The 14,418-nt window shown below is 39.6% G+C and overlaps 1 protein-coding gene across 1 annotated transcript; it reads right to left on the reverse strand.

The window, feature by feature from the left end:
- Positions 1-1,229: 1,229 nt before the first annotated feature.
- On the reverse strand, positions 1,230-14,229 carry LAPTM4A (lysosomal protein transmembrane 4 alpha). Its single transcript, XM_033004550.2, has 7 exons — positions 14,037-14,229; positions 7,771-7,891; positions 5,494-5,570; positions 5,281-5,403; positions 3,960-4,055; positions 2,523-2,621; positions 1,230-2,013 (listed from the first exon to the last, which is right to left on the reverse strand). The coding sequence occupies exons 1-7, from the start codon at positions 14,133-14,135 to the stop codon at positions 1,939-1,941; spliced, it is 690 nt and encodes a 229-aa protein (XP_032860441.1). The 5' UTR covers positions 14,136-14,229; the 3' UTR covers positions 1,230-1,938.
- Between the last annotated feature and the right edge of the window lie 189 nt (positions 14,230-14,418).

Consider the following 14,418-nt stretch of genomic DNA (forward strand, 5'->3'; position numbering starts at 1 on the left):
AGCGCTGGTCTTGGCTGCGCAGTGGAAGAGGCCACCCTGCAACTGAGAGCAGGGAGGAGGGAACACCACACCGCGCAGAGGAGACCCACAGGTCCGGGCTGGGTGAAACACAACAGCTTCCATCTCCTCAAAGGGGCTGCAGCTCTGTTTGAGCAAGAGCACACGGACACACACCCCACAGGTTTCAAGCCGTGCCTGCTCATCCCTACGATAACCCCCCCACCCTTGGGGAGGTCTCGACACCCATCCCTCGGCTGGAGCTCCCTGCCCACAACCAACACTTTCACGCTCCTTCGGGTGCCCACTCGTGGTCAGACTGCTGACGAAGGAGCGGGGTTCTCCGGGGGTGCCGGTGGATCCAGGCCACAGTACGTGCTCTGGGATCGGTGTTTTGAGTATCACACACCACCCCAGTAGCTTCAGCTGTGATGGCACCTCAGGTAAAGGAAAAGTAACAAAACTATTACTGATAGCGCAGTAATCCCAGGGGGCATTTTTAAATAGGTCAGGGGGACAGGAAGGATGTACATACTTGAACAGGCTAGAATAACCAGCAACTTCTATATGCTGTAGCAATTTGAAACCTTTTTGCCAGAGTTTAGTCCCAGATCCCTTTTATCTTCCAAAGTAGAAAGCCATTTTTTTTCAGATATATTAACAGATCATTAAACTATCTTTTACCCCTTAGTACAGAGGAGGAACAGTAAATATGTGTTTTTCATAGTTGTTTTCATTGGTTTGGTTTTGTTGTTTTGTGGGTTTTGGTTTTGGTTTTTTTTTTTTTTTGGTTTGGTTTGGGTTTTTTTTTTTTTTTTTTTTTTGGATGAACATTTCTGGAGTTAGAACATACGTCCAACAACTTTGGACATTTTCCAGTGTGAATAATATAGTCCTACTGGGTGTCTGTCCTGCTCTCAACACCCGAGCTCATCAGACATCAAATTTGCCTCGAGGGCTAAAAGCCTCCAGTACAATTCTCTTTCCCCAGCTTATATATAAGTAGCAATTAGACAAGTAGAAGACAACCTAGCACATGAACTGCAAAAGCTGCAATATAAGCTTATACACTAGAGGAAACCCATGTTCTCCACCCACAGGAAGATGGCTGAAGAACACAGACCAACCACTGAACAACTGTAGGAAGCCAGTGTTCACTGAGGTGCATGTATGTAGGACTAGCCATAGTACACTGAAGCACTTAACCCCAACAGATCAACCAAGGCCACTGGTAAACATTTTGTAAAAGATTTATTTAAGTATCATTTATCACAAAGAGGAAAATACATATACGATTAGAAGCATGCAACCATCTTACACATTTCTATTTTTCTTGCATTTGCAGCACATTGTAAGAGAGCTCCTGTGCCACCCTCACTTCTTCCTGAAAAATACTATGTTTCAAGACATAGGATAACAAAAAAACCCAACACAATAAAGGTAAGATAACATATGAGAAAAGTGCAAAGTAAAAAAAGTCATGTATATACCACATTCAAACCCCCTCCCCCTCCAAAAAATGGATAAAGGCAAACTGTCATTTTGCTGCAAGACCAGATTGTCTTTATGAACTACTTTACAAAAAAAATTAATATAAATTAAGGGCACAATCCTGCAGACACTTATAATTGTAGCTAACTTCAATCACAGATTGGCTCAGTTGGTATTATTAAAAGCCACAAGTTAGTCACATGCATAAGTTCTTGCAGTGTAAGGCCCTAAGGCAATAAAATGTTTAAGAGCGTTAAGGAGAACAAAAATTAAAGCAAACAAAATCACTCCCAGATGTGTTTTGCTTAGTAAGTTTCTCTCAAACATATTTTAAACATAACAGTTTGCTCCTAAAGCCCTGAATATTTCTATTACTTAAGCAGTTTTGCAAGATTAAAAGACAAAACCCCCAGGAAGCTGGTACAGATGTTAATTAACATAAAAATTGCTTCAGGCAGGTATGTAGGGAGGTGGAGGTTCCTTCTCAGGCATCTTCACTGCCATTTCATAGGTTGGCAGAACATACTAAAGAGAAGACATTTTGAAGATATTAATGAAGAAGTTTTAGGAAAAAAAACAACAAAAACATACATGCCTCATCAGCAACTTAATCCTCTGTCACAGGCAAATGTTTTTAAGAACTTACTGCTGTTTCTAGTAAGCTACTGAGGAAGTGAAAGGAGGTGCAACAGTAGTTTACTGCTCTGCTGAACCTAACCCTAGGTCATTCATTCCACCCCACTGTCTCTTGGTTTTACAAAGCAGCAAGGAAGGTTTTAAACTGGCGTAATCAGAAAGCTTCACTCTACTATAACAAAAACATACAAAGACTTTCTCTATAAAACTTCCTATTTTATGCACTATAAGAATGCAACTAGGAAATAACCCGCCATAGCATTAGCTGCTTTAACTTTTTTAACCTTTACAGTCTTTGCTTAGAAAGCTGGACAAGGTTTGTAAACATATATGGATGTGGTCATTTCCTACTTCAAACTTAAAAGACGCTGGTTCCTTTTATTTCAAAAAGGTTTTACCTGTGGAGGAGCTTCAAAAGCAGGATACACAGCTATCTCTGGCAAATTTCTGTTGCTGATATATTTATAGCAGTTCCATACACAGTTAATTAGATATGCCTGAAAGGAGAAAGATTTCTCTTTTTAAAGACCTCATATGCATTAGCCAATTCAGAAATTAGATGCTGAATTACCATATGACATAAAGGAGCATAAATCAACTGAGTCAATACGTATCAGAGGACTGGTTGCTATTTCACAGATTTAGCCACATACCTATTCCATTCCCATTTAGCTTTGCCATCATAGTGATTCAGAGAGGATGAACCACAGGTTTTACAAAAGAATTTACAGATCCATTCAGCTAATCTCTCTATCTGCCTCAGCAGTGCTAATCAAATTAATCCTGAACTGGTTTATGCTTCTGTGCATCTCAGTCCAAACTTGCCAGGAGAAGGAGGTCAGGCCAACAGCACAATTCTACTCCTCCCTGAGTTAGCATTACTACATGTCCAGCTACCAGTGTGAAGCAGAGGGAACAAACACCTTGGAGTGGCAAGAAGATGGTGGAGCAAAATAGCCTGGACTTTAAGTCAACATTAACTGTTGCAGAAAAACATACTATAATGCTCTAACTATAAAAAAATATAATCCTCAATCTGTATAACAGTAATCTCTTTTCACTGGCAAATTAGCACATGGTTATACACAAGGTACCAAATTCCCCAATCAATACAAAAATATCATCTACTATATTAAGCTTCCACTCCCTCCAGTCAGGCATTCCTCCTAGAGAAAGTATAGAAAACTAGTAAAATTATTCCATTACTTCATTTTTTTTTTCTTAAATTCAATCTGAATGCAATAAAGGAATATTGCCATGGCCAATGTATGTTATCAACTTATTTCTCTAATATGTTTTGTCTGCACAACAGTTTTTGTAAATCAAATGAATGCCTCTGCATTTAGATCTTCAAAAAGAAAGTAACTGGTAATATCACCCTTCAGTAGGAATAAAGATGCAGCTCTGAATTAACCCTTGCATTTCCTCCTTGCATCATCTTTCCTTCCAAAACATGTACCCTGTTAGGTAAGGTACAGTGAGAAATTTTACAAGTTTTGTTTAGAAAACTCGTATGCAGTAACTCAGTATTGTTCTGCTACAAGCTGAATTACAAATATTAATTATCTCCACATATGCAAAAAGATGGTATTTGAAGTCTTTGTGCATTCCTACTTCGTACTCAGGAGGGGAAGAGCTGCATGAACATGCCCCTCTACATACAAACAAGTTAGTTGAAGACACCAGTACACAAAGTAAGACTTAAGCCATATCATAATTGAACATCCTAACAATCCTGCTCAAGGAAGTTAACCGAGTTCTTAATTCAGCACTGAGAATTAACTCAGCTTGATAGCATCTTAGTAACTCAGACATACGCTTAAGTTTTAACTTACCTTTAAAATGATAAATAAAGCAAAGAACACCAGAACAATAAACAAAAGACAGCTGGAGTCCAAGGCAAGGAGATCATCTTTGTAAGGGAAATCCGGCTAGTTAAAAAAAAAAAAAAAAATGGGGAAGGGAGAGAAGGGGAGGAGATAAGCATGAACACTGCAGTCACAAATACGGTAGAAGGACACCCAAACTTCACACCAAATGAAACAAACTCTTGTGTAAACTACTCCCCCATAAACAATGAAAAGTTCAACTTCTCACTAGCTGCTTCTTTATCCTCCCACAAAGCACAGTTTTTACCCTGCCACTATCCTGCAAGAACAGGTCACTACAGAAAAAGTCTATCTATACAGAAGCCTTGTACTGTCTATGTCCCTAGTCACTTCCTTAATCTCATGCTAATACAGATATCCATGACACTTCCCTTTTAACAGCTGCAGCACAACATTTTTACTTATGGTCCTCTACAACTCTTTAATGACTTAGTATTCCTTTACCTCCTGTCAGTCCAACCAGTAACATACATGTGTGCAGAGCAAAAAGGAGAAAAGCTGCCCCCAAACTTGAGAAAAGGCAAAGCAAAGAACTTCTGCAAATTACAGACTCTTCTCTTTCCCTAACACAGTAACAAAGTATCTCTCCAACACCAATCCATTTTTTTATGTCTGTTTTAAGAAGGATTTTTTTAAATATCTACTTGAACAGAACAAAACCCCAGTCAGGAAATGCTTGTGATCCCCATTAACTGATGAGTGCATTCTAGCCATTGAGACTTCTTGGAGATAAAACACAGGTAGTGTTAATGAAAACTCCATTACAGTTTTCTTAGAAGGTACTGTTGCAAAACGAGAAGAGCCATATAGAACGTGAAAAGGAACCCTAAGAATCTCAGATTCCATCCCATAATGCTGTAGGACCCTGCATCGCATCTATCCTTACCTATACTCTTCTTTCCTTTCCCCACCAAGTAAGAGTCAACACATTTTTAATCTGCAGTAGCAAACCTGCCACAGAACTACATTGCTTAAAGAGTTACAAACATCTTTCTTTCAAGTGCAAATGCAGCAAAGAGTTTAAACCAACAATTCTCATCATAATTCCTTATTTACCCTTCCTGGCTTTTCTTTCAGGGAACATGACACCTTTGGCCCTTCCACATCTGATAAACTCTCTCATAACCACCCTAGCAGTTATCCCCTATGGCTACTGCAGTCTGAATTCCTCCTTATGCACAGGAAGGTAACTATAGCTCAGTCATTTATCCAATTAAACCAGTTTAATTTCAAATGTAAGATATAATTGAGCTGAACAAACACTTACCAACTGATCCAGGTAATCCTTGATTCTGGGCAAGTAGGTTAAAGAACTGATTGCAACCAGACAACTGAGCACAAAGTCAAAGAGTTGGTAGCAGAAAAATGGGATCAGCCAGCCTACACGATGCTAAGAAAAATAAAAAAGCAGCAGTCTGTAAGGTATTTAGTTAAAAATTCAAGTAGCAAGTTTAAAACCATGGACTATAAATATACTTACAGCGATTGCACCATACACCATCATTGCACTGATTGTGAACATGAGGAGGGAGATAGCAAATAGAACACAGGCATTTTCTGCATTAAAAGAAAAACAATAAGCATCAGTCATTTCCTGAAGTTGTCACACTGCAACTGACAGGTACCCAAGCTCTAACCATTACAACCATCTGTTCTCAAGTGTTTCATCTGTGCAAACTAGCAGCAGCAGAACTAACTCAGATGTCTCCTAATGGAAAAAGATCTGGTTCAAGAAAACCAGCAGGCATTTGGAAAAATCCCTCTGCCTCAATCAAAAGCCTGAATAAAGCTCAGGCACACCAATTAGAAACCTGAGATAGTTTGATAGCAATGCAACATAATGATGCTGATTTGCAATATATGTCAGTGCTAAAGTATGTAAGTGATTAACTTTACAACTGGAAAGAATTGTAAGTGAAGCTAGCACAGTGTCAACCTTTACACTTTAAAGTCGTTTGATTATATAATTCAGTCGCTGGCAGTGAGAGCAGTACTGCTCCTTCAATAACACTAAGGAAAACAGGAAATCACTGTGTAGAAGGTATCCCATTATTTACAAGAAAAGGCACAGTTGAACAGAAGCCAAATGGTAGCAGAATCCAAGACACTCATGGAAACAGAATGATAAAGATTCTCCTTGTGCATCACAGTTACTGATGACTGAAGCACAGCTGCTTTCCAGGAGTTAGATTATACTCCTACAGCAAACACAGTTTACATTTTTAAACTTAGAGAAAGAAATCAGCTTGAGAGTCTATAGATGTGGTAAGCTCACGTTTTTCACAATATTAAAGCCAAATTTCTGTGGTTCCCATGCTTGAAAGATATGATCTGAGAATGATAACTTTCTAGTCTGCAACTGATTTAAAAAGATACACTGTAGAAACACTTACATACCCTACCCAATTTAGTACAAGATAATAGTATCTATATACACAGATGGCATCAAGGAGGCCCCCTCCAATATTTGAAATGCATTGTGTTGATCAGAGCACCCTAAGTACTCAGCAATAACCAGTGTGGTTTTCTTCTGAGAATTTGTTACTTACAAGATCCACATGCACAATCAAAATTGTAGTATCCCTTCATGCACACAAAACTCTCTATCCCATATCCCAAACATGGGAAACAAGAATCTTTAAGTCAAAAATCACGATAGCCATTTTACAGTAGAGTGTAGAAAGCACCTTCAGCTTCAGAAGCATTTCCCAGTCACGTAAGCGTAAGGCTAGCAAGTACACCAACATTTGTTACAGAACATACGACATTTTACAGATATCTGCTGTAATTTTACTTAATATCTTGGCTTTATGAAGTATTTGGTCCTTGTTGCCACTAATTTAATTACTAACAAACGTGAGTTACAGTCACAGGTCAGAACTGACAGATCCTCAACTCAGGTCATAAACAATTAACACAGACTGTAAACTAGAACTCTCAAAACCCAGATTTGTGCTATGTTATTTATCTTCGCTCCAGACTGATCTAGACCTCCCTGAATTTTAGCGTAATACAGACTGAGACACATTAAAAGTGCCACACTAAACATTTCTAAACATTTAACAAGTAAAACAAAGCATGTGCACAAGTTTACATGTCCTACTACAGTTAAAAAGCTTAATCAATATAGACAAAAGTTTTACATCAATTACACCTGTACACATCATAGACTTAATCTATAACAGAGTGGAAAGTAGGTTTAATTCTGCTGATGATGCTTTCTCTCCTGTTTCTTCTGCATGTCAAACTTTTTACATAAATACTTTGGTTTCACTCCAGTACTTGGCATCCCAGTTCTTCTACTTTTTTTTTAGAAAGATGGCATGGTCTTCCTCTTAATAAACTCAAAACAATAGATGTCGGCTCTTTCCTTAAATCTACGAGGATCACCAAAAATTCCCAAAAGTCTTTAAAAACAGTTTTCTGCTTTTTGTTTTACTGGCACAGCAAGGATAGCAAATGTTTATGCAGAAAGTGAATCTGAGATGTTCCACACCCAAAGCATTAGGCAGCCAAGCAATCTTTAGAAATCTTATTGTTTAAGATGCTTAGGATTAATATAAAGTAAAAATAATATTCCATAAAAAATTTTTTTTAGTTCTTGTAGAACACCTCAATCCCAGATTAAAGAGAAATTCAGAAAACAATAAAACCATATTTAAAAGCTGTATGCATATATTATACACTAATATAAGGCAAATACACCATGATACTGCATGCTTTATTTTCTAATTAGACATTAGAGTTATACACCTACCAGCCATTCTCTCAGAAGCATAGTAATTTCCAATGACTTCATACTGGATATCAACAGTTGGCACTATATTTGGATGAGTCACTTCTACTGTCAACAGGATGCCCATCAGCAAGTTCACCACCTGAGAAAGATCACAGTTACCTAAAGGTTATTCACACTGCAAAAGCTATGATCTTTTTAAGCACACAGTAATAAATCTTTTAGTTCCGTTAGAAATAAATTCTTTGACTATATGCAGAAGAAAAAAAAAAAAATAAAAGAACCCAACTTATGAATAAATTTTGGGCCGATTTAGTTAAAACCACTACCGAAACAACTAGAAGAGCACTGGACACTTGCTAGTTTTAATGGATCACAACTAAATAACTTTGCAAATTATGAGGATGGATAGAGTTTGTAGGGATTCAAAGGACATAATTAAACTGATGCTGCATGATGAATGCACAGATTTGTGAACTGGAAAACTGGAAACAGTTAAAAGAGGCCAGAAAGGAAAAGGTAAAACAACAGACACAGCAAGGAACATCTGGGAAGTTACTGCTTTCTACGAGAGGAAAAAAAAAAGCAGAGTTAATTTAATGCACAAATAAGGTACTGCACCCTACTCTCAAACAGTGCTTGGGGGCAAGCTGTACAAGGGAATGTGTAAGCATCACACAGTAAACACTGACTGTACAAGGGAAAACTTCCACTACAGCTCAAATCCTCAAACATTGCTTGCTTCTGGTTTCTCCCATGTTACAGTTACAAGCAAGGGAGAACTGTCTCCCTCCCATTCCTAGATCATTTGTTAAAATCTCATCCGTCCTTACCAGAAAGGCTACACAAACACAGAGGAAGTTAAAAAAATCTCACACAAAGATTGAACCCCAAAATTTGTCAGCACTGGCTATGTGCTTACCCGTTCTCCTTACACTGCCACTGAAGACTACTGTTTCCCCATTTTGGTACATACCAGAAATACTTTCAGTAACATTAAGAGCTCAGAGTCAAAAGTAGCTTAAGCCTCTGCAAAGTTGCCTTCACAGCATTTATAACCTATTCGAAATTTCCAGGGGCACAGTTTCTGTTACTAATATCTTGAGAGACATGCCAAAGAAAAAAGGTTGCGTAATAAAAAAAGTCATGATGGTATTTTCAAGCTGCAGTCATTTTCCAATCGGTATTCAGTATGGTCACTACCACCAGCAGGATCTTTTACAGTTAGTCTCAAAAGAAAAAAACAAACAAACTGGTTTGCAGCTTCTCACAACTTAATATTTGCCAGATATTTCTTCTTTTACTGGCCTCGTTCCAGGAGTCAATGATAGTAATAGTGCACAATTACTTTCTACGCACAATTACTGAAGTTCTGATTAAGGCAAGAAATGCTTTTAAACATTTAAGACTCACAGTTCCTGCAAGCTTTTTTTGTTTGGGTTTTTTTGAAATGGTTTGGTCTGGTTTTTGCTTTGGTTTTGTTTGTTTGTTGGTTTGGGGGGGAGGGTTGTTTTGATTGTTGGGGTTTTTTCCTCCCCCTATAGTTTAGATATCATAGGAATAAGCTTGCTCACACTTTCTGCTAAAAAGAACTCTTCATTGAAATCAAAGCTGATTGCTTTGTAGAAATACTATCATGTCATCAACTTATTAGAAATTCCAGCTACTTTCAGATGCTTGTATTCTTGATTTTATTCCTTGGAATGTAAAATATAGTAACTAGTACCGATGGCATTGAAGAACTAAGTTTAGCCACCAATATCTTTAGCCTTAAAATGACCATATTTTCCCCCTCACAAGACACTTCCTAGAGGCCAAACTGTCAAGTTGCTCATCTGCAAATTGTCTAGATCTTATTTTGCTTCACCATTTTTCAAATGTATAGAATACTATATTCTCTCATCAATCCTGTTTCATTCTTCTCTACTCTGGCTTTCTGTTCTCAATGTGTTTTCAAACCTGTTCCCTCCTCTCTGTGAGTGAAGTAGGGGTATCAACCTATACTTTGGAAAATAACTTCCTGCTCTATACTCATTTTAAAAAGCCTATGTCAAGGTTCAGATATCTGGCAGTCAAAACATTGATTTCTACTTCATAAAACAAAGAGACATGTTCAATTACAGCTAAATCATTTATTGTTTATACAGTCATAATTTTAACTTAAATAGTGATAAAGTTCAGAACAAAAAATAGTATTACTCAGCACTGAGTTTAATTGCCATGATAGGCTATCTGCCTCAAGATAAAGAGCAAGCAACATTTGAATTAATATAGAAGTACTGAAGAATTTGAATACCTCGAAATTCTGACACTGTGATCCTAGATCTGTCACTTTTTAAATTTTCATCCTATCCAGTTCTAATTTAGCAAACAAAAGTCCTTAGTATTTTCTCTAGTTATTGAGTACAGTTCAAAGTATTCAAGCTTTATTTTCTCAACCTGAAACGGTATGCAAGCAAAATAGAAAAATAAAGAGTCACTCCGAATCCAATCTATTAGGACCAGTGAGACAGAATAAAAATACTAACTTAGCAAAACTCCCCATATGATCAGAACTCAAAAGACTGTGGAACTATAACAAGCATTAGCTTTTTAATTAGTGAGTTTTATCTCTATGGTATAGATTTAATGCCTAATCATCCAAGTGCTTCATCTCTCTGGAGGCCTGAACATGAAGCCTAGGTTTCCCCAAGCACTGAGTGACTAAAAGTCTTGGACATGAACAAGAAATCCTACTTATTTCCTTTTAAGAGTGGGAAAGAAGAGGGAAATTGCCTTGCACTACTACACTTTCTCATCTTCCTCTCACTTTTCCAGTATTCTTCCTTAAACGTGTTCCCGAAGGAACAAACCAAGATGGGCTTTTTGTTTTTTATTATATTCAAATACTATAAACCAAAAAGAATCATTTTAAATGGGGTACTTCAAGAGCTTCTAGCATGGTCAAGATTAGATTGAGACCAGTTACATTCCTTCATTTCTGGAAATCTTGTTCAGTGAACGAACAACTCCAGAGACCATCCTCACCCTCCTGCTAACCAGTAGCAATTGCAGCATTTTCACTCTATCTCTGAAGTTTGCTGCCGGTATAAAACAGCCACTCCCTCCAAAACAATGCTATTACTTGTAGACTGTTTATTGAACTCTGATCTGATTTTTGCCAGTGGAGTGTTCATGTTTCCTGTTTCTGGAAAGCACTGTGCCTAATAAGAAAGTTTACAGGAAGAAACAAACTTCAAAGCCACATGTTAGCAATTATGGAACTAGGAATAGATTTCTTTTTCCTTCCTACACAGAACAGTAGTGGGTGTTGCAGAGTAAACCGAACTATATTAGTCCTAGAACTCAAGTATGACTCTGCTAAAAATGTTCTTAACTCATCTTTTTGCAAATACAGTTTTATCTATTTATCAGAAACATTAGCAGCACAGAGACTGAAACATGCTTAAAAGACGCAGCTTGATCACACAGCATCAACAGCAGACATTTTGGAAGATAATGTTCTCTCTAGACCCACTGAAGTACACAAAGGCAGCAATATAACTGTTTTAGTGAGGACGCAAGTCAATTAGGTGCAAGATATAAGAGTATACAAATAAGCAAGAAATCGGAAAATACCTAAAGAGATGGTTACATAAGAAAAATGCACATATATTAAATAGCCAAAACTCTTATCTTACAAAAACATCTGGAGTAGATTGCTACGAGACTCCATTTTATGTTTGGTATCAAATTCCTTCAGGACTGCACAGCACAAGGACACTATCCAGTAAATACAGGCTGACCAAGATTTTCAGTAACACAAAGCTATTGTTGAACTAATCATTCTCTCCCACCAAAAAAAACAAACAAAAAAAACACCTCCCCCCACAAAAAGAAACACAAAAAAAACCCATGCCACACAAAGTTATTACTATTTGTCCCACTGTAACTTACAAACACAGACTATTAAATTAGCTTAGAAATACTTATCACAAACTAGTGCCTGAGAGACTGAAGTTAGTGAGATATTTAAATGGTGAATTAACACATCTAAACAACCTGACATACCCTAGGTCATTTTTTTTTTTTTGTTACATTTGTCAGCAGAAAAGTAGGTTTAATTTTCACTGACCAAATTGTACTTTACCTTCAGTAGGTATGAATTATAGTTGAATTCCGATTTAAAGAATTAGGCAAGACCACTTAAGACTTCATGGTAAGACCTTATTTCAGCTCAAACAGCTAACAGTTGTCAGACTTTAGAGAGTTAGCACGTTTTCCCAGCTGATGGCTAGGAATAACTGGATAAAAGTTTTCAGTGCATAGTTTAACTGTTTGATAAAGTTTGTAGAAAAATGCAGCTATGAAGTACTTTGCACGCACCCTGCTACCCTGAACTCAGCTAAATTTTTCCCTCTAGCAGCCTGAATCCATTGCAGTTACAGGAAATCTGAAGAACAGTTTGCCCCAGACACCACTCCACCTCTGAAGCCATCAGCCTTATCAGCGACCCGCATACTTTTCACCACCCACAATCACTACAGAGTGTTGCACCGATTCAGAAATTAGGAAGATGTGCTTCATCCAGGCAAGAAAGATGAAACATGCACAATACAAGCAGAAGCTGGAAGTACTACTGAGTATGTGGCCAGAAAACACATCCCTGACCCATGTCGCCACCAAGTTCCTGGGATTCTAGATACTCCTGTGAAGAGGAAACAAAACTGGGGACGGCAGGATGGTGCATTTGTTTCATAACAAGGATGAGCATCTCCTTACTCATAATAATTTATACTTTCACTTGAGGTACCAGAAGCATATTCTTGATCTCCTTCCATCAGCATAGCTTAAAACTTCTGGAAGTTTTACAAGTCCGATGTTCAATACTGCAATAGACCTTACTTTTCTATTTTACATGAACTAACAGTAGGACTTAATCAACACCATGACATTTTTTCCAAATTTCTTTTCACAAAAGAAAAAAATTATCCCTTTCCTAGAGCTTTGTTACACTTCTCACCCCCCCCTCCTGCTTTTTCCTACCATTTTATTGTTTGCCTGTACATTTTTTTTTTGTCAATGACAGAGATTAAAAAAACAAAGGACCTCCCCATACTTGCTGAAGATAAACCATGAAACTCTCAAACTTAAATCCCCACGACTGTGAAAGCAGTTTCTGTGCACAGCTTCTTCACACCAAAGCATAAAAATTCAGCAGTCTCTATTTTTAGAGTCTGGAGAAGGGTAAATGTGAACACAGGTTTTCGTTACAGCTTCAGGAGAACAAAAAAGCTATGATGCAACGTTTTTAAAACTATCCTTACATTGTTACTGCCCGTAAGAGTAAGGGGAAGGAAAGATGAGGAAATTACTTCAGTAAAGGGGAACTCAGTCCTTTAAGGAACTAAGGGAAGTTAAGGCTCCAGGCCGTAACTTGCTAGTACTGTTTTCTCATTTCTATTTCACTCTAGTTCAAAACTATCACTAATATTTCAGCTTCACCACCACAGCTCTCAGAGACAAAGCACTCACCCACCAGAACACAAGAGGTGTTTTGGAAGCCAAATCTGTTTGTGTTGCTCCTCAACCACTATGCTGAGAACACAGAGTACCGAATAACCACAAACTTCCCTTCTCACAAAGCTCTTTAACTAGCAGAAGCCATGCTCATTTTGGAGCCCCTCATCTTCCTCTCTGAGGTTACACACTACTCAGGGGAACCACATCTTACCATCTTATTCTCAACATACCCCAAATTCCAGTCTCCCCAGATGTTAGCATCTCCTCTCTTACCAAGGGCACAATACTGTTTGAAATATATAAAAGTCTCTATCCCTTCAATACCAGGAAGCGAATAGTATCACAACTCCTCAGAGACACAGATTAAAATGCCCTGAGCATTCGCTTCATTTCAGAAGAACAAGGGAGGCCGCCAAAGGACAACAAGGCTTGGCAAGCCCGAAACAGACCCCGGGAAGGAAAAGGGGCCTGAACCACGCCGGGTGACCCCAGGGAACTCGTGCAGGTCACCCCGCAGGGCGCAGCGCAGGGGACAGCAGCGAAATTGGGGGAGCAACAGCTACCTCCCACCGGGGAGCCGCCTCATTAACGAGGGGAGAGGGAGCCCCTCCGCCCCCTCAGCGCCCCCGCCCGCGCCCACCCGCCGCGCATGCGCGCTGCCCACTCCGCGCCCACGCTAGGCAACGGCGGAACCCACCCCCCCTACCCCCACGCATGCGCTCTGCGCACAGCCCAAATCACCGCCCCCTCAGCGGCGCCGGCCGCCCCCCGCGCCAGTCTCTCACCATGTACCAGGTGCCCAGGATAATGGTGCCGGTCCGCACATGGCAGCAGCCGCAGCAACGGGTGCTGTAGAAACGATCCCGGCTCCGCTTGAACGTCATGGCGGCAGCAGCAGCGACGCCAACCTCCCGCCTCCAGCCCCGCCGCTCGCCCTCTCCAGCTGCTTCCCCTCCAGCTGAGGGCCGTAAAACCCCCGCGCTCACGTCACCGCGGCTCTAGCCAATCAGCCGTCGACGGGGGGAGCACGGGGGTGTGCCTGCGGGAGGGCGTACGCGTTGCCGCGGCAACAGGCGATTGGCGGTCCCGCGGGCCAATCGTAGCACCGCTGGGTGCAACGCCCGGTGGCTCACCTGCCGCGGCGGGGCGGGGCTCACCTGAGGTGAG

The sequence above is a fragment of the Tyto alba genome, unplaced genomic scaffold, assembly GCF_018691265.1.
Source record: "Tyto alba isolate M040663 unplaced genomic scaffold, T.alba_DEE_v4.0 Super-Scaffold_40, whole genome shotgun sequence".
NCBI classification, from domain to species: Eukaryota; Metazoa; Chordata; class Aves; order Strigiformes; family Tytonidae; genus Tyto; species Tyto alba.

Coding starts and splice junctions, on each gene's coding strand:
- LAPTM4A (XM_033004550.2), bottom strand. CDS start 14,135: ATGACGTTCAAGCGGAGCCGGGATCGTTTCTACAGCACCCGTTGCTGC. Junction 7,892..14,036: donor TCCTGGGCACCTGGTACATG/GTGAGAGACTGG, acceptor GATCTTTCTCAG/GTGGTGAACTTGCTGATGGG. Junction 5,404..5,493: donor TGGTGTATGGTGCAATCGCT/GTAAGTATATTT, acceptor TATTTTTCTTAG/CATCGTGTAGGCTGGCTGAT.